Source organism: Astyanax mexicanus, chromosome 11, assembly GCF_023375975.1.
Source record: "Astyanax mexicanus isolate ESR-SI-001 chromosome 11, AstMex3_surface, whole genome shotgun sequence".
Classification (NCBI taxonomy): Eukaryota; Metazoa; Chordata; class Actinopteri; order Characiformes; family Acestrorhamphidae; genus Astyanax; species Astyanax mexicanus.
Genome location: NC_064418.1, coordinates 17183451 through 17204680, shown reverse-complemented (window position 1 = coordinate 17204680; position 21230 = coordinate 17183451). Strand labels below are relative to the sequence as shown.

At 40.6% G+C, this 21230-nt stretch overlaps 1 protein-coding gene across 5 annotated transcripts in view; it reads right to left on the bottom strand.

Moving 5' to 3' along the window:
* Positions 1–16550: 16550 nt before the first annotated feature.
* Positions 16551–21230, bottom strand: part of gypc (glycophorin C (Gerbich blood group)) — a 97502-nt gene continuing 92822 nt past the window's right edge. For all 5 annotated transcript variants that reach the window (XM_022679491.2, XM_007230037.4, XM_049484750.1 and 2 more), the window contains one exon: positions 16551–20582. In XM_022679491.2, the coding sequence (XP_022535212.1) occupies positions 20386–20582 (197 nt within the window). In that variant the 3' untranslated portion in view covers positions 16551–20385. The remainder of the gene's footprint in view (positions 20583–21230) is intronic.

Below are 21230 nucleotides of genomic sequence, written 5' to 3'. Positions count from 1 at the left end.
CGGAAAGAGGGAGTTGGAGGAGCACTTTAAGAGTGTTTACACAGAGAAGGAAAGGTCTACCGACCTGGACCTACCAGAAGACATGCCGCCGTTAGGTGATATAGAGTGGAAAATGGATGTTAACCCCCCTAGGTGGAGTGAGGTTCAGGAGGTGGTGAAGGCTGCAAAGGCAGGTTCTGCCCCAGGGCCAAATGGGGTTCCATATAGATTATATAAAAGTGCACCAGATGTTTTGAAGTTTCTATGGAAACTAATGGCTATAGTGTGGAAGAAGGGGATTATTCCAAAGGAGTGGCGCAGAGCAGGTGGTGTTCTTATCCCAAAAGAAAAGGATTCTGTGGCTATTGATCAGTTCCGTCCCATAAGCTTGTTGAATGTGGAGGGTAAGATCTTCTTTAGTGTGGTTGCACGTAGACTAGCAACGTACCTGAAAAGAAATAATTTAATTGATACGTCTGTACAAAAGGCAGGAATTGCAGGTTTTTCTGGTTGCATAGAGCATAATAGTATGATTTGGCATCAGATTCAAACAGCAAGAGCCGAGAAAAAGGATCTACATGTGGTGTTTTTAGATCTGGCTAATGCTTTTGGTTCGGTACCGCATGCATTGTTGTGGAAGGCATTCAATTTTTTTAGGGTTCCAGAAGAGATTTCAAGGTTAGTTAAAGCCTATTTTGAAGACATACAGTTTTGCTTTAGTGTAGGGGAGTGTGTCACATCTTGGCAACGACTGGAAATAGGTATAATGGCAGGTTGTACAATTTCACCGCTAGCGTTTACGATGGCAATGGAGGTGATTATTAGGGCTTCTAAGTGGGTCGTAGGCGGGGAGAGGCTGCATGATGGCACCCGGCTCCCACCAGTTAGGGCGTTTATGGACGATATGACAACATTAACGACCACGGTGCCATGTACCCGGCGACTGCTAGGGAAGTTAAATGATAATCTTAGGCTGGCTAGGATGAAAGTTAAACCAAGCAAGTCTAGGAGTGTATCAATCGTTAAAGGGAAATTGATACAAGAAAGGTTTATGATGGAGGGAGAAGTCATACCATCTATATTGGAAAAGCCAGTTAAGAGTTTAGGTAGGTGGTATACTGCAGCACTGAATGATAAAGAGCAGGTGGAAGGGTTGAGGACAGAAATGGTGGAGGCCATTAATAGAATTGATAAGTCTTTTCTGCCAGGTAAATTAAAATTGTGGTGTCTGCAGTTTGGTTTGTTGCCTCGTCTAAGGTGGCCACTTACAGTTTATGATATTCCGATTTCTGAGGTTGAGAGGTTAGAAAGGGTTATGAGCAAGGCTATAAGGACATGGTTGGGGGTGCCGCGTTGCCTTAGTAGTGTGGCGTGGTGTGGGAGAGGGATGCTGGAACTGCCGTTGACGAGCTTGGTTGAGGAGTTCAAATGTGCTAAGGTAGGACGTGAAATGCAGTTGTTAGGGTCAAAAGACGGGCTGGTTAAAGCAACAGCACCAGTGACTAGGTCTGGGAGAAAGTGGAATGCTCGAGAAGCTACTCAAGCCGCAAGGAGGGCACTGGAGCACAGGGATGTTGTGGGGCAGGTGCAAAATGGGAGGGCAGGATTAGGTTTAGGTGATTCTTGGAAAGCATTCGGCAAGGCCACATCACCTGAGAAAAGGCGTATGGTTACAGGGTTTATTCGTGAGCAGGAGGAGGAAGCAAGGAGGGCAAAAGCAGCAGGGCAGAGTAAACAGGGGCAGTGGATGAGATGGGAAAGTGTAGAGAAGCGGAGAATCACCTGGCGAGAGTTATGGGGATTGGATACAGGCCGTATAAAGTTTCTTTTGGGAGCTACATATGATGTTCTGCCAACGCCACAAAACCTTGCTCAGTGGGTGGGTGAGGATCCAAGTTGTAAGCTATGTGCAGGAAGTTATTAGTGGATGTAGGTAGTAAACTGCAGATCCCAGAGTGCATTCTGGTTACAACCTTGAGGCCGGATGTAGTGTTGTACTCTGAAAGTAAGCGGATAGTGTATTTTATAGAGCTGACTGTTCCGTTTGAAGACGAGGTAGATGGAGCTTATGAAAGGAAAAGGCTGAAGTATACAGACTTGGTGGCTGAGGTGAGAGAGCGTGGGTGGCAAGCGTATATTAGACCGGTAGAGGTAGGTACTAGAGGCTTTGTTGCGAAGTCTGCCACAAGACTGCTGTCTGAATTCGGAATTAGAGGTCGTGTGCTAAGGACTGTAGTGAAGGAGTTGTCAGATGTAGCTGAAAGATCTAGTCAGTGGTTGTGGTTCAGAAGGGCTGAGGCTGTGTGGGGAAGGGAGTGAGTTTGTGCTTCTACGTCAAGCTTGGAGGGGGGTGGGTCTGGGACGCCAGACTTCACTGTTGAGCCTTCTGGAGGTGTCGTGGGCCTAATTCAGCGAAACACTGACGAAGGAAGGTGCCTACCTGATGACCCCTGAGAAGAGCTTGCACTGAAGTTTGTGTTGGAGTTGTTAGATGTAGCTGAAAGATCTAGTCAGTGGTTGTGGTTCAGAAGGGCTGAGGCTACGTGGGGAAGGGAATGAGTTTGTGCTTCTACAGCAGGCTTGGAGGGGGGTGGGTCTGGGACGCCAGACTTCACTGTTGAGCCTTCTGGAGGTGTCGTGGGCCTAATTCAGCGAAACACTGACGAAGGAAGGTGCCTGCCTGATGACCCCTGAGAAGAGCTTGCACTGAAGTTTGTGTTAGAGTTTGGATGAAGGGGATTGGTGTGGTCCTGCTCTTGTAATAATTTGTCTCATGAGTTTTTGTAGACGTCTGAGTACTTGGCAGTTGAGGCACGGACCATGAACATAGTTCGCTATGCTTCTGGATTCTTGTCGAGCCAGTATCGGATGGTAGTGGTTGCTGTGTTCTGCTCACGCAACTTATAATGTGATTTATTGTGTGTGATTGTGCTTAGGTAAGTGTGTTGTTGCCATAGTTAAAGGAAGTGAGCTTAGATTAAGGAGGGATTCTGTGTGTTCATAGGTTATTTTTTGGTAGGTCTGTTACTTGGCAGTTGAGGCAATGGACCATGAACATAGTGTTAGGCTGTGCTTCTGGATTCTTGTCGAGCCAGTATCAGATTGTGGTGGCTTTGCTATTATTGTTAGTTGAGTGAGTAGTAGATCCTGGCTGAGCCCTATGCATAACCCCAGCTGTTAGGTGCAGGATTTGTCAATTTCCTGTATTATATTACTTACTTGAAAATTATGGGGGGTGCCCATTTTTTTCATATTACTGTATATGTATTCAGCAAAGAATATAGCTTGTTATCAGTGCACAGTTCAAAAGCCTGCATTTCTGATAGTTTAGATAGCATTAGTGCTTATGGTATGGACAGCTAACACTCTTGGTAAGGCTCTATCAAAGCTGAACAAAACTATAAATGTTTTAAAACAACATATGCTCCTATCTAGACAATTCTTACTTCAGGAAAATTCTTATTATTATTAATATTATTATTTAAGCAGGACAGTGCCAAACCAGGAGTCCAGGTTAAAATTCTCCAATTTTACAGTTCATTTTGAAACTGTAAAAGGCGGACATCAATAAATAATCTTGTATAAATTAATAAAGAAATGTGTCATCTTAAACTAAGATCAGTTTATTTTCTACTCACTTAACTATGCACACTAACAGAAATTTTGATCAGTGGTACCCAGACTTTTGCATGCCTCTTCTTAGATATAACAAATATCTGTAAAAATGTCAATAAGCAGCTGACAGCAGGTCGTCCTCTTGTTTGTAAAATGACTCTATTCACCTGTAGTGTCTCTGGGTAAACACTGTGCCAGTCCCCGAGCTCTTCCCGCTCCTTCATTGGCGATTCAGCGTGGAGCTACACAAGTCATTATTTTCAGCAGGGGTCAGAGAACAGATCACCCAACGTAAAGCCTGCACTCCTCCTGGCATCCTGCCCGTGCCCTCCCATTTCTCCAGGCGACGACATCCATTAAGATTGAGCATTGGCAATCTCTTTTGAGATTCCGTGGAGCGTCGCGCCACACGCTAAAGACAAATTGCTTTCTTGAAGTTTATGTCAATGTTTCTAAACCCTCCCCTCACCCCCCTCAGAAATAAAAACGGGGTTTGTGATGTGCGTTAAGGACGGGTGGAAGCTAAATGTGCTGAAATGTTTGGCCTTTGTGTTGAATGCTCAGTGAGCTGTTTGATTTGCACAAGTGCTCTTCAGTGACACGGCATGCTGGTTATTGGCATATGAAAGGCAGGCATCTGCGGAGAGGTGTTTACGCTTTCCAAGCTCATTTTATAAGTTGATCTCCGTGGCAAAACATTACAGAATGCAAAAAAGATTTATCTTGAAGAAGAAATATTTAGGTAGATGTCACAGGATACCCTTTTATTTCAGAAACGAAATGGAAATTAAATGAAAGGAAAATGATGTGCAGTATCTGAATACATCAGCAAGTAATGGGTGAGGGGGCCAATACAGGGTTTGTACAATGAAACTAAAACACCTGGTTTTAGACCACAATAATTTATTGTATCGACGGACAGTTCTGGTGGGAACAGGAGAGTTGAGGTGCACATTGAATTCTGCAGTGATTTGAGCAGCCGTGGTTTTATGTTTTTTGAATGCAATCTGGGTTAGCGTCCGAACATCCCTTTCAGAGAGCTTCCTCTTGCGTCCACAGTTAATCCTGTTGGATGTGGTCCGTCCTTCTTGGTGGTATGCTGACATTACCCGGGATACTGTGGCTCTTGATACATCACAAAGATTTGCTGTCTTGGTCACAGATGCGCCAGCAAGACATGCACCAACAATCTGTCCTCTTTTGAACTCTGGTATGTCATAATGTTGTGTGCATTGCAATATTTTGAGCAAAACTGTGCTCTTACGTTGCTAATTGAACCTTTACACCATAGGTCGGCAATAGGCGGCCCGCGGGCCAGATGCGGCCCGCAAGCAAGAAACATCTGGCCCGTGAGGTTGAACTATAATGAAAAAAAAAATCGGACTGTCCGTCTCAAAAATGCTCTTTATTTAGAAACTTAATTTTCCAAAACAGAAAAATTTATTAAAGATTTTTTGATAGAGCCACGGGCTGTTAGATAACTGCTAGCTTCTTTATTCTGTTATTTTTTTTTTATTCGTTTGTTTTTTTTTATTTAACAAACAGGTATATCATTAATAGCGCCCCCAATGGTCAGTCCACAGATTTCACCCACATCAGCCCCGCCAAGTGCTTGTGGCCCGCCATGTAATGGCTTGGAAAAAATCTGGCCCGCGGCCAAACTTAATTGCCGACCCCTGCTTTACACTCTGCTCTTACTGGTGCAATGTGCGATTAATGAAGATTGGCCACCAGGCTGATCCAATTTAGCCATAAAACCTCCCACATTAAAATGGCAGGTGTTTTAGTTTCATTGTCCAACCCCTGTATATATAAACTACATTGGACTCAAAAAATACATTGGATATCAAAAAATACTCCTTGCACAGATCGAAACACTCAAAAGGCATGTAATAATTATTTTAATTAATAAATGGGTATGTTTTGAGCGTAACATGAAATAAAATAATCAGTATGTCACTTGCAATTCCTTTTAGGAGCCCGGTGCACTCTGACTTTGGTGGATTGCTATTTTAACAGTGCATTGCTTTTCAGCTAGAATTTCCCCTTGGGAGTCAATAAAGTATCTATCTATCTAGCTTCTCAGCAGATTGAAACTGACCTGCTCTTCTACTCTGTGAAGGTGCATGAGCAGGTCATTTACAGGAACTGCAATGGTATTTTGTGTTTTGTTCTGTTTATTGTTGATGTTCGGGGGGTGTATGCGCATTAAGCATGAGCGGTGCATCTGCAGTGCCAAGATAGCAATGAATGTCAGACGGGTGACTGTTTTCAGGGCTCCGAAATGTCAGTGGTGCACCTGTGTTTTCTGTTGCCAAGATGGCAATACGCCAGAAATTTAAGTGAACACACCTCATTTCCAGACCACCAAGTTCTGGTTGCTAAATACTGTTGCTATTTAAATGATTCAGGCAGAAGGTGTGAAAAATAAACTGTTGGCGGAGTTTAAGATAGCAATGAGCATCTTGGCATGCTTTGCGCTGGGTGTAAGAGTAAGAGTAAGAGTCCTCAGTGTCACTGATGGATTGCATCCTGTGGGGACCATCCTGTTCCTACTGATAAAGGACTAGATGATGACCAACTCAAACTGTGCAGCAACAGATTCAGAGCTTCTGTCTCTGACTTTACTTTATCTACAAGGTGGAGCAGATATGGGTAGGAGTGTCTAATAGAGTAAAGGACAGTAAGTGGACACAGTATTTAAAAATCAGTATTACAGAAATTAGTCATTCATTTGGGTTTTTTATTCTATTAATGGCAAGAAAATAATTTCTTCCACAGTCAGAAATTCTACCCACTATGCCTCTGCCTTATGCACATAACCTATAATCACCCAGCATCACATCAGGATTTAAACAGCCCCTTTCACCACGCGGCACTCTGGAGCGAACTGTATGTCGCACTAGATCACTCTACAATTTCCTGCCGGTAATCAAGAGCAGTGTGAGAGGTGGGAAAGAGGGGTGGAGCTCTGGGGCACTGAAAGATATGCCTGACGCACATTTTAACATCATCCTGGTGAATCTGTAAACATTAAAGCAGCATTACCCTAGTTTTTGCACTATAATAATAAATCCTTTAATTTTCCCAAAAATCATCAGCCTGTTTTATAATTCGTTGTCAGGTTGTAAGGAGCAGTAAAGCCACTCTGCTGAAGTACAGCTTAATACAGGAGTTTCAGTTTAGTTCTTCAGCACCGAGACTCGAGAATGGAGCAGTGTTAACATTAGTCGCTAACTGTGCTAAGTGAGGTGAGTATTATTGGCCTGTAGCTTGCTGCTAACCACAGCTAGCATTGCTGAAGCAGCATTGGCATTACCTGCTAACCCCACTTAGTGCTAGCTCTTGTACCATTCAGAGATGAGCATTATCGGCCAGCAACCTGCTGCCAACCCTGGCTAGCACTGCTGGAGCAGCATTAGCATTATTCCCTAACCGCGCTAAGTGCTAGCTCTTTTGCCATTCAGGAGTGAGTATTATTGGCCTGTAGCCTGCTGCTAACCCTGGCTAGCACTGCTAGCTCTTTACTCACCCAAATAAACAGTTTCAGGAATGAAATTTGTGTAGATTAAAATTCAGCGCTTAATTGACTGTTACAGTTTTGTTTACTTACCTTAGCTTAGCTTTACAGGTCTGTACTAAATTAGATGGAAATCATGGCAATGCCCCTCTTTCTTACTAGTGTCGCATAACATGCCTTATAATACTGAAAATAGACGTTCACTTATAGTGCGCCTTATAATCCAGTGCGCCTTATAGTGCGAAAAATACGTCATATACCATTTTTACCTTACACGAAACCTAGCTCATTGGCATCAGCAGGCGGAGTCCGAGGCCACAATTGGCCATGCTCTCTCCCAGTGGGTAGATGGCGCTCTCTCCCCACTTCAAAGGTGAACCTTTGTTAGCACAGGTGTCAGAGCCATGAATCAGAGGAAGCACTTGGAGGCTAGTGATCATTTAAGTTAAACCTTTAAGTAAAAAAAATTGTGAAAATGTAACACTCAGTGGCCTCAGGGGGCTTTTGTCAATTTATAAATTTTTTTTGTAAGTGTATGTGCGAAAGTCATACCTGTTTTCACCGGGAAACTATCGTATTTTACCCCTCTTTCCTGCCGTCTTCACAGATTTTTCCACTCATTCTTAACCCTCCTAAGTAAAGAATGAGCTTAAGAACTACGTAGTTTACGAAGTTTTTCAAAAATGCTTCTTTGTAAGTATACAGTTACGAAGTTCTAAGCCTTAAGAACATTTGGGGAAACGTACTCCAGACTCCAGGGCAGGCAGCTCCCAGAGTTCCCAAAGTATGTAACACCAACCTGTTTCAGACCAGACATGGCGCTGGCATCTACTTTGTCTAAGCAAGTCCTACTATTGGAATTAACAGTGCCCTGGGAGATGCCAGGTCAGATGCTGGAAATCCTGCTGTGAGCCAGTAGAGGTGGGATATCGAGACTTTCTGGCCCACTCCCTGTGCAAGATCTACATGACAAAGAGTCATCAGGTCCACCACAAAGGCTGCAGAGAGAGCTACTATGTGGATGTGGATTAAAATGTCTAACTGGGTTCCTTGAGATAGAATGTCTGATGTTGAAACACCCGAGGATCTCAGAAAACATCCCTGATGATGTCTCCCAGTGCATTAACATATGTATCTGTACACAATTTTATTCCACGTTATTTTGGATCATGCTTTAGTATCTAATACTGTTGGAAAGGTGATATATGGAGGCAGTGTTATAAGCAGATAATAATAAGCTGTCATGAATGAGAAAACTGTCTGCTAATTCATCTCAACAATCAACCTGCCAGTTTCCAATCATTAATGTTCTGGCGTCAGTTTAGCTCTGACAGATGGTTACCAAAAACAAGAACAGACTCTATAGTCCCATTTATTAATGGGACTCAAACCAAGATTCATATCTCATAATTGTGAACAGATGGTTTAATAAACAGATGTTTTAGCTGGGGTTACTTTTTTCAATATTTAGATATCTTACAACTGCGATGACTTACCGTGACAAAGGACATGCACACCTTTGTTTGGGGAAAACCATTAGCTTTGAAGGAATAAAAGTCTAAATTTCATGCAATATGTTATCAATGAGTTTTGTGTCATTGGTTTCAAACAGTCAGTAGGAAGTTTTAAAGCTTTAAAGAAGAATACAGAGTTATAATCAATCAGAGCTATAGATGACATTGTATTACATTATTACATTGCATTTATTTTTATACATTCTTGTTCTCAATTCATAGTCACATATTATGATCACCTCCTTGTTTCTACACCCTTTATCCATTTTATCAGCTCCACTGATTTTATAGGACACTTTATAGTTGTATAATTACAGACTGTAGACTGTAATTACAGACGTCTGTTTCTCTACATACTTCATTATCCTCTTTTCACCCTGTTCTTCAGTGGTCATGACCTCACAGGAGAGAGCACTACAGAGCAGCTAGTATTATTTGAGTCTAACAGGTGTTCAAAGGCACTCTGCTAGACTGTAAAAGGGTATTTGAGTATTAGTTGAAGTAATGTATGTAGAACAATGTTGTTGTCAGTGGGGTACATACGTTTTTTGTGTGTTTCTTCTTCCCTTTTCTCTCTCATCTCTCTTTACTATATTTTCTACAGGTTGTGTTAACCTAAGGAATACTGCATTGCGGTTTATCTGTGCCTACCGTCCAATTAAAATTGCTGTTGGTTGCTAAGTGGCATTCTTTGGTGGTGGTTTTACTAGTGAGATTGTTCTAGCGCTCCGGCTTTTAGTTTTCTTTTTTTTTATCTCACATTTTATTGACCCACAGCGATGGTGGACAGGTTAGACTGGGTGTGCATGTACACAACACAAAGATAATTATTTGTTAGACACACCAGGTAAGGGGCAAGTGCCATTGCTTGTATTTGTATTTCTTGGTTAGGTTAGTCCCAGCTAGGTCCGTTGTCCGCCTTCGCCAGGCGGAGAGTAGTTTATTTATGTGCAGACCATAATATGTCCATTCTTCCTCAAGCAATCAAATCATGCATAGCTTTTTCGCTGTACATTGTATCCATGTCTCTATCAATTTACTGGCAGACACCCGTCATTAAAAATATTAAAATAACATTGTTTAGAGCTGTAATTACTTTTATCCTGGTCCATCCCTTCCATCCACCACCACACACCTTATGTTACTCCCCTCTACCCCTAGTTACATCTGAGAGGAACTTAACATTTGGGGGCTCATCTGGGTACCTCTCATATGTTTTTTGACTCTGCTGCATTTCAGTTTAGAGTTGCTCAGCTTTAAGTGAGAGAGAAAATGGATAAGTTTAGTTGAAAATATATTATAATATACAAACTTACAAAAAAAAAACACACACGCCCCACTGACAGGTAACAATTGTACAATTGAATTGCCCTACTTCTTGAATCAATTAAGTTGTGATAACTTACTACTAGAGACATTTGGGATCACTTAACATGATTAGACCAGACTCAAACTCAAACTCAAAAATGTATAGCTAAGATACACAATTTACAGTTCTTTTCTATAAGATCAGTGTTTTGACATGTTTTTTATGAGTTAAGGTGGGTTGATTCACTTGAGTTGTACTGACTGCTGTGATTCATTTCAATGAAATAAGGTGTCTCTTATGTTTGTGTAGTCTATTAATGCATTAATGAGTAAAGCACCATTCCCATTGGCTCCTGCGACCATCTGTTTGCATACTGGGCATAGCCTTTACCTTTACTCACCTTCCATTAGCAGTGATTCCCCCAGGCTACCTTCTCTTATGTGGTCTATTTAAGTATATAAGGTGGTAGAGCAGCCTGGCCTCAGGGTTGAAGGCTGTAAGAGCCAGTACATTATTTCTTAGCCTTATGTTGGATAAAGATGTTCTTTTTCTAAAATTCATTTTCATTCATTCTTTTGTCTTGTCAGTCTGCAAAGTCCTGGGAATCATCAAGATTTTTTTTTTTTTGGTCAGCAGTGGTTTTCACCTTGGAACTTCTTCATGAAGGCCATTTTCAACCAGCCTCTTTCTTATTATTAGATCATTAACACTGACCTTAACTGAGATGGTGAAGCCTGCAGTTCTTCAGATGTTGTTTTGGGTTCTTTTGTGACCTCCTGGATGAGTTGTCCATGCCCTTTTGAGGTCATTTTGTTAGGCCTGTCACCCCTGTTCCTGTTCCATGTTTTCTCCATTTGTGAATAATAGCTCACACTGTGGTCCACTGGAGTCCCAATGCTTTAGAAATGACTTTCAAACATTTTCCAGATTGTCCAACAATTCTCTTTTTTCACTGTACAACAAAACTAAGGATCAAAACTGGATCAAAACTTTTAAAGCTGATCCCTGATCCCTGATTTACCGGCTTGGAAATGGGGCATCCCTACCTTATAAAAAAAAAGAAAACACAAATAATTGAACCTAAGGTTCTAATTAAAACCCATCTGTTATCACTGGCCTTGCAATATATCAGCACACCCATTCTGTAACATGGCTTATAGTGAATGTTTCACCCTCAAGGCAAAAAATAGAAAGTCATGGGACTTTACCACCCCCACCATCCACTCTGCAGGCTGCACTTGTGACCCAGGATACTCAGTAGCATTCGGACATCCATTTACACAATTTTATTTCTGTCTTTCCCCGAGTCGGGCATGATGCCTGTCTCAGATGGAATATTTATTATTTGCTTTTAGTTTAAATTACCTCTCTGCAATGAATAAATAAATCATTTGGGCATCTGAATGATGCGGTGACATTAATTTTTCAGATGTTGGAGCACATATGTGATAAAAGGTACTTGGAGATGGCTCCATTAGAGTGAGGTCCGAATGTGCTGAAGAAAACACTTTCTACTTAAAGTTGGGACTTTAGGATTTTAATGGTTGTAGTGATGTTTTGTTGACTGTGTGCTGGAGCTGAGCTGCTGGAACTTTCCTCTTAGTAATATGACTCAACTGTACTGAGAAGACCTGAGAACATCCTACTGGGGGAAAGATATATACAGACCTATCCCTCGTATATTTTGTGTGTTTTTCATAAAATACAGCAAATGATCTTAACTATGATGGTGCATGCGCTTAATAACTGATTTAATGAGGTGCCTGTCCCAGCCTATCAAAAATGCTTTACATGGTTCATGTGCTAAAATCAAATGCTTCAGTATAGCTTGTGTGCTGTTATTAACCCCCAGCAATAAATCATCTGGGCATGTTAATTGTAATCTGGACAAACTACGTGCAGGTACACCCTAAAAACAGTACTTTTCATCCTTCATCCTACATTTTATGATAACTCACTTTTTCACAAATTAGGTTTTGTGATTTTAACTAGAGTTCATGTGTTGTCAGACTTTTTTTAAGTCAGGTTTTTAAGTTAGTTCAATAAAGTGGACATTTGGAATGAGTTAAACTTTAAATTGTTAATGAACTTTATGTCACCGGGGAAAAGACGCACAACAAATGACAAAATACTTTTTCGGGTATTTTATTCTGATAGATCCCACTCTAGGGATTTTTATGAAATATTGAATATAAAATGTATATGAATTATAAAACAATAGGAAATAAACAAACAAAAATAAATCACTGGCTTCTTACAGACAACGAGCCTCAAATATGAAATAAAAGCAAAATAAAGACAATCAGCACTTGCTGATTAGAAATATTAGTCTCAATGCACAACAACACTGCACCACCTATCTTTGACTTTCTGCAACTGCAGTGTACAGATTTATAGACTTTTATCAGAGCTGATTAAATTGTTCTCAAAATAACAAAAATAAAATGAATACACTGTAAAAACCCTAACTTAGAACACAGCACAGTATTTGGTAGTGGCACTAATTACAGAAAATAGATAAATAACATTAATACCACATTAATACCATTAACAGAGCTCTTTTTATATTTGTTTTTAAGCTCACCTCGATTTACTCAACAAGATTTGAGCATTTCATCAAGAGAACTTGGACAAACAGCTTCTTATATTTCATTAGGATGGCTCTGGATGGATCCTAAAATGGAGCACCACCATTCACTGCAGCTTGAGCCTCCTTCTCTACCATGCTCTTAGCTCCTCCCTTTCCTCTCTCAGGGTGACAACACTTCTGATTGTGTTTCTTAAAGTTACAGACACACATTTTAAAGGTGTATTCTCAATTCACCACCTGGCTACATTTAAACTAGTTTTAGTTCTGTCTCTGTGTAAAAACTTATTCATATAAATTGTCAATAAACTATTTTGAGTTAGGTGAACAATTTGTCATTTGACAATTCTTCTAAATGAATTAACTCGTAATATGAATTTAATGGTTTATCACTGGCAACTGGACAGTGAATAGCTCAGGCACGCATAAAAAAAAAACACAAAACCACAAAAACAATGTACTGATCCCATCATTAACATAAAATACTTGATTTTTCCATACTGGGTGTTACATTCCCCATCTTCACTCACTATCAGTGTGTAGCAATTTCTCCCAGGCTACTTTATACTGTGTATTCTAATTTATTTTATACTATGTTTGGTTGCCTGTCCTCAGTTTTAAGGGCTGTAGGAGCAACTTAACATTTCACCCACTTTAGAAGTGATGTGTGGTTTTAACTCTAGGTGTTAAATGTTTTTCATGGATTTAACTTGAAATAACATATTTTTAACCCCGGTGTAAGGGAGGGGTGGGCATAAGGCGTTCCCTGTTTTCATACAGTATGCTGAGGACGTGTATCAGGCAAACACCTGCTCTCTGATTGGACAGACGCATCCCATTGGACGGATTCATTTGCATAAAGTTCAGCTCGGCTTAAAGGCACCGTAAAGGTGCTTGCACACTGCACGCGGTAAGTGCACTGTTGTATGCTATCCCCCATTGGATTAAATTGTTTCTGCCATTGAGCGGTGTGAAATAGCGGTGCATTTCCACACCTATAACCATGCCTCCGCCGTACTACCGCTCACCATGGTCAAAATTGTGGCAAGCGGTACCGCAGCAAAAACGTGTGATGTGAACTCATGCGACCAGGGAAAAATTGTAGTCCAACCAACAAAAAAACACGGATGAGAGACTGATATTAACAATCAGTGAATCCCCTCAGCTTTACAGCACTTCCCTACACTTATATAGAGATAATAGGAGGAAGAGCAGAATCAGAGCTTTATTCTGACGTTGAGAGACAGATACAGCTGTACAGAACTCCAAAACCCTCCTCGCAGATGTAATGAGTTTTAGAAAACCCTGCCTAATGCCAGCAGGCAACTGGCCAGCATCCAAATAACTAGAACAAGTTAATAGAAGTAATTTTAGGAAGTTCTTTGTACTGTAAACTTGGATAGCTAAGTTAAAACAACATGTACTGTGTAATCAAATAAACTTGCCCAAAGTCCAAAGCAAGTCTAGACATAGAATCATGAGTTAAAGTAAATTTATTTTGATTTAACATAAAACTTTAAGGCAGCAGGTGAACTTAAGTTTCTAAGTTTTACAGTGTACTTTGTCTGTATATATTGCTTTACGCAGTGTTGTGCCAGTTCACAGCTTTTCTGAACTAGTTCAAGTTCAGTTCATACATGCTCAAAGTGAACAGTTCACGTTCCAAGTTCACAATTTTAATTCTGAACTAGTTCAAAGTTCAGTTCATTTTACTTTTTTCGTGAGATATTCAAATAAATACTTTTTTTCACACTACAAGCTAGAAATCACTATACGTTCTTTGAAACTGCTCATTGTAGACATTTGCTCATGACACTGCAATTGTGGGTTTCTTACCAGGTGATGAAAATGTGCCTTCACTTCCACTAGCCATTTTTTTTTAAATTGCAGCGCTTTCTTTCACTCTCTGCTTCTCTCTCTCTCTCTCTCTCTCTCTCTGTATCTGTCTCTCTCTCTCGCCCTCGTGCTCTCCAATCTCCTCGTCGTTGCTCCTCTCTCTCTCTCTCTCTCTCTCTCTCTGTATCTGTCTCTCTCGCCCTCGCACTCTCCGCGTCGTTGCTCCTCTGTCTCTCTCTTTCTATCTCTCTCTCTTTCTCTCTCTCTCTCTCTCTCTCCTTCGCGCTCCGCGCTCTCCGCGTCGTTGCTCCTCTCTCTCTCTGTTTCTATCTCTCTCTCTCTTCTCTCTGTTTCTATCTCTCGCTCTCTCTCTCTCTCGCGCTCCGCGCTCTCCGCGTCGTTGCTCCTCTCTCTCTCTGTTTCTATCTCTCTCTCTCTCTCTCCCTCGCGCTCCGCGCTCTCCGCGTCGTTGCTCCTCTCTCTCTCTGTTTCTATCTCTCTCTCTCTCTCTCCCTCGCGCTCCGCGCTCTCCGCGTCGTTGCTCCGCGTCGTTGCTAGTATGTCATTAACCAGCCAACGTTCATTTACAGTGATGTCTGCCGTTCATGACACACACTGTGAACTAATTCACGTTCAATTTCTTTATTAAAAAATGTGTTCAGTTCAACCTTCACGAAAAAATGAGCATGTTCAATGAACGCGTTCTTTTGAACTTGTTCACGCACAAAACTGGCTTTAGGTACTATATTCTTGCATACAGAGTATGTACAGTTTACATGTTCAAGCATATGTAAAGCAGCGTTGTATAAAAGCATTTTACAAAGGACATGCTGTACACATGCATTTATGGACAAGCTGAGAGAAACAGAACTGGCACTGAAAGAAATGAAAGAAATATGTGGAGGCAGAATACTATTACAGGCTAAACAGTGTTGTGGAATGAATCTTTGTTATTTCATGCTTGTTTCACTTCAAGCTCCCTTTGTGTAACTGATTTCTGAAGGCTGAGTTCCCCTTCCGGGAGCAGTTTAGCTGGGATGAAAGAGAGGATACAGGATACAGAGGAGACCAGAGGCCACTGGCGAGGCGATAATTGCGTCGTCTTGTTCGTCTGGTTTCTCTTTTCAGAGAGGTTAATCATGAAGGTGTCAGCTTGTGTTAGCAGGACTCAAGTGATGACAAGTAACCTAGATGATGCTCAACAGGCAGAGCTGGGCTTTCTCCTCCTTCCTTTTATTTTTAATATATAAAAAAATAACCGAAAGCAAAGGAGATTTAGTAAAGCGGGCTGGATAATAAGGGGCAGAGGTCAGTAAGGTGAACTGTGAACTCCAGCTTTGGGCTTATTTTCATCCTGTATCCCTGAGGCGGTGAATTAATCACAGGGAAAAAGCAGTCATGACTCATTTTGGGTTTGTAAGATGTAGTTTTGCTGACTTTGTGTGTGTGTGTGTCTTGCAACAGTTTAGTCGCATAGAAAATAAGAAATAAGCATTTATTTGTACTCCAGTTAAGCTGCTCGTAAAGACATCCTCACATGACTCGCATCAGCATCACATGAGATGCATCATGAGATGATTTGCTATGCTGTTCAGTAGGAGCTGGAGCTGTGTTGAGTCTGTAGATCCTTTAGGCAGTACGATCAGCAACCCATTGTTTAGAAATTTTAACCATCTGACCCCAATTGAATATTGTAGCACTCATTCTCCCTCTCTCTCTCTTTCTCTCTCTCTCTCTTTCTCTCTCTCTCTCTCTCTCTCTCTCTCTCTCTCTCTCTCTCCTAGATAGTCTGTTTATGTGTGCCATCAGATACTTCCAACTCATCCAGAATGCAGCAGCATGACTCGTCTTTAATCCTTACTCATGCCACTCCATTGCTGAGTACTCTTCTCTTAATTTAAAGCAATGATGCTCACAGACTGTAGATCATTAGCAAGTCTTTACATCTGGATGTGATACACATTTCAGTAGATGCCACCTTCTGTCTAAAACCACCAATTTTTCTTGTGGGCAATTCTGAAGTATTTGCCATAGGCAATACAACCATTTGGAATGTCCTGAAGAAGAAAGTCATCACTGGTATACTAGTTAAATGGTATCGAACAGATAGATAAAGGAAAACAACAGAGAAATTGTGACAGAAACATTGTGAGTGTTAGAGGCACCAGTAAAACCTCCAGAGGGCAGAAGTGAAGGTATCACAATCTACTGTTTATAGAACACTTCATAAACAAAAGTACTGAAATTTGCCAGGAAATTCAAAGAGCAGTCTTTATCAAAGATTAACCTTATCTATTGTGATGGAAGGTTTGAAGAAAAAAGGATTTGCTCATTATCCCAAACATACCAGCATATATGTGCAACAAGGTGGAGGTAATGTCATGACTTGGGCTTGCATTGTTTCTCCTTTTTGTCTGTCAATTTAAAGAAAGATGCAGCAGGATAATGACCCTAAACCCACTGCCTGGAAAAGCCTCATAAAAAAAAGAATCAAAGGGTTAAGTGAAGTCAATGGGTCACAGATTGATGCTGTTTTTGCAAGCAAAGATTGAAAGATAAAAAAAGATGAAATTAACTAAATATTAAATATTATTCACTTTAATTTACTTTGGATTATCTGTTCCAATAATTTTTCTGTCAGGAAAAATCAGTGGGTGAAGATAAAAGATGATATATTTTGAACTGTGTATAAGATCCAGATGCAAATACCTGGAAATAAAAGCTAAAATGTAGATATTTTGTCTCATACTCAGCTTTTAGGATGCTATCCTACACCCTGCGCATGTCAGCAGTCTATTTTCATCCCTTGCGCCCGTGCTATTAAAAGGAATATAAGTTTAGGAATATATCTGCACTGATGTCTATATTTAATAAGTTTAGGGATATATCTGCACTGATAGGTGTAGTGATCTGGAAGTAAGGTGTGGTCACATGACACCCCTTAAATCAAGCTGCGCAATGTGCAATTGACCTGTGCGCTACAGATTGTGAAAATAATGTCGGTAACACTTTACTTGGATGGTCCATTTTATGGCCTTGTTGATGCTCAACTGACATTCATCTAACACTGAATTGAATGTCCATTAAATTTAACTTAACCCTATGTTGAATGTAAATGATTCAAAATAGAACCTAACCGTACACCTAACCCTAACCTTAAGCCTTAATCAACCATAAATTAGAAACCTACACCTAACCCTAACCTTAACCTAAGCCTAAAATCTAAACCTAAACCCAATCCTAAAATATTAAGATAAGCGTTTGGGTTAGAGTTGAATGTAGGGTTATATTCAATAGAGAATCATTTACTTTCACCTTTCAGTTCATTTGCATTTAATAGACATGTAGTTGATCATGTTAATTGAATGTCAGTTGAGCATCAAAGAGGCCATCAAATGGACCATCCAAGAAAAGTGTTACCGAAATGTCAAACCCAAATGTTTCCAGTTTACAGCAGAAATAAAGGGATTGGCCTCACTGGTCCACTACTTTTATAGGATACTGTATACAGGTATAAGTGTCTTCAAGCCATGCCCTGTGGCAACACTTCATGATTGATTTACATAGTGATGTCCCATGACATTTGGCATGTCTGTGTATACTTCGCACACCTCAGAACTCAGTAGGTGGTTCTCTGCATCGCTGCAAGGCAATGAACAAACATTCTGCCAAAGCTACAACAGTCTTTTATTTGGAATGTCTCTGACCGTTAAAGTCCATGACCCAACTTGACCTCGACTAATCCAAATGAAGGCTGGGAGAAGGTGGAAATGAACATGTCCGCAGGTCTGTTAACACTTGATCAGGGAAGATACTCCACATCTAGTCAGATTCTTAGATCTCAGTAGATTTCAGACAGCTTCAACTGTTTAGCAACCAAATCATGTGATTATAATCAAACAAGATATTAGACACACAGATAACGCTTTACATTAAGGGTACAATCATCACAAGTACTTTTGATAGAACGTTCCAACTAATTATTTATTGACACGTATTAGGATTGTATTAAACATTAAAAAATTTTAACTATTGTCTCACTATTATTTACAACACTCTTTAAAATGTAGTTTTAATTAATTAAATGTCAATTAAAGAGGACAATTATAACTGATTGTACACAGGTTAGAATAGGTCTATGGGTTACACAAAACATGTTCATTAAGTTATTTGCACAAAATCACTCTCACATAAAGAGATCTCACCAGCTCTATTCTTACCAGTTTCAGTCCTTTTCAGAATGAGCCATTTAAGGGCTTTGTTGGTGTTATGCAAGTATGCTACTGCTGGCCACGCCATGTATACAAACATGTAAAACAAACTAGTTTGTGCTTAACTGTGAAAAAAACACTAAACTCATGAATTGAAAGGACTTACATCTCCCTCATCTGCTGACTTGCTATGGACAGTAGGTACAGATCCCTCCCTCAGACGATCCCTCCTCTCAACCAGCAGACAGAACTGGTGAATCTTCAACTGATCTAGGCTGCATCCAGAAACCCCAAAAGTGTCTCCTCTTTTCTACTGATCCTCCTCCTCTACTCGGTGACCCGGAAATTGATTTTGTGACGCCATCTTGCCACCTGTCCCAATACCGTAGGAGATGAAAGAAGCCGCTTAAAATCCTCCTGTAGTAGGCTTCCAATGGACGGTACATAAAAGCATCCTACTCCGGAAGACTTTTAAGGATTGTTTAATAACATCACTGCATCCACGCCCACAGAACACGCAGAAATGGAGAAGGCAACGCCCAGATATACGTCATAAATGTATTAATTAACTAGGTTCTTATCTAATTAAACAGCCAGTGAAGCAGAAATATAATTTATAGTTTAGATAAGCTGTATGCTCAGTAAAACTATATTAATGACCCTATTTGTAACATGATATACATATAAATACATATATTATTTATACATATATATATACTTTTAATTTATCTATTTATATATAAATTTTTTACTGATGAGGGACTGATGAGGAAACTGAAACCCTCATAAGGCTGAGGTCAGACAGGGCTGCATGCTTCACTGGCCGGAGATGCGGCCAAAAATGGATGTTGGGTGTTGCCAAGGTGGTTCTAGGAAGGTTTCCTTGTAGTGACACATATGGAATTGCATTTAATATAGTATTAAATATTACATTTACATGTAAAACATCATAAAAAGAAAGAAAACACATTGAAGAGGCGTTTACAGGGTTAATTACACTTACAGAAAGTGGCACATCTACAATCCAGTTTTACAACTTGATAAATGTGAATGGTGAATATATTTGGTATTGTATTAAGATCATAAAACACATTACACACAATCAGCTGGGTAATTAATAATGTAATTATACTTGAGTAGTATAGCAAAATGAGTCCCAGTGTCTGCAGGTTCGTAAATCCTGTGTGCTGGGCTTTCAATTTAATACAGACTCTTATATTTGGTTTAATTTCAAGGCGAGACAACACTTGTTGTCCTGTCAGCAATAACCATCATAAACAACAACAACAGCAAACGTCTTATTTGCATTAGAAGGACGTCAGATCCTCTCTGTAACCCTGCCGGTGTGTAGCTCCTCCTTCTCCCCTGCTGGTTTTTTTTGTACGATTGTGTCCCGCAGAGCTATTTGACAGTCATTTCATGCTTTGGCCTGGCCGTAGAGCTCTTCACACTCGTACGGCTGATTCGTGTCAAATAAGTGCGGTTCCTCTCTTTGGGTTTGGGTTAACTGGTTTGGCGCCTGCTGGTGTTGTTCAATTCCTTTCTAAAAAAAAAAAACAAGCGGTGTCCGTTTCTGACCGTCTGGGCTCTCACACAGAACACAGTCTGCAGGTTAGCATGTAATACAGTAGAGATACAGGCACATATAGGCTTCAGGGATGAACCGAACCATGTGAAATGGTCTAAATGACAGTGAGATAGTCATTCCAGGCTTCCGTCTGCCGTGACAAACAGGATGCACGCTGTTCTCCATGGCTGGGGATCCAGGTTCTGTACAGAAAGGCCTGGAGATTGTGTGGCAGTGTGACAGTGAATCAAATGAAGTATTCTTTCTTGTTCTCGTCCATGGCATCCTGCAGCGCCGGGTCGCTCCGGAGGGCAGCGTCGGCCGTCTCCGCAAACTCCGTGCCCTTGGCCTCGTTGGTGTGGTAGGTGCCCTTGTACCGGTACATGTAGCGGATAATGACCACAAACAGGCAGATGAAGACCAGGACCACCACAGCAATGACAGCTGAGGAGGAAATGGAGAGACAGTGTTTATTCCACATTAACCCTTTAACAGGCCAGGATTTTTGTCAATTTTCTGTCTGACCTTACATCCCTAAATCTCGAGAATTTCTATTCAAGCATTACATAAAAGCTTTCATGTTTGATAAGGAACGTTACTGAAAGTCATAATTAGGGTTCAAGCACCGAAGGTGCGTAGAACCCTATTGTTTCTGCTAAGATTTTTCTTCTTATTATTAGGGTTCAAGCACCGAAGGTGCGTAGAACCCTATTGTTTTTGCTAAGATTTTTCTTCTTCTTCTTCTTCTTCTTATTATTATTATTCTTTTTCTCCTGTAAAAACAGTTGTGCAGCCTAAACCGTAAGTCATAGAGAAATGAAACTTGGTAGGTAGATTGACATCTAATTGTTTTTGCCATATTTAGTACAGTGGCTCTGACAAATTTCTCAATACAACTATGTTTAAAAAGTGCTTTGTTCATTCATAATTGCTAATTGTTTGAAAATAGCTATATTGAAACTACTCTCTGGATATTTGGCCTATCACCTCCATTTCAGTCTTGCTGCACACTGTAGAGTCTCTAGGTAAATGTTCATTAAAAACATTTGTGAAAATTTCACATACAATACTCTCCAGGCATCAAGCAATCTG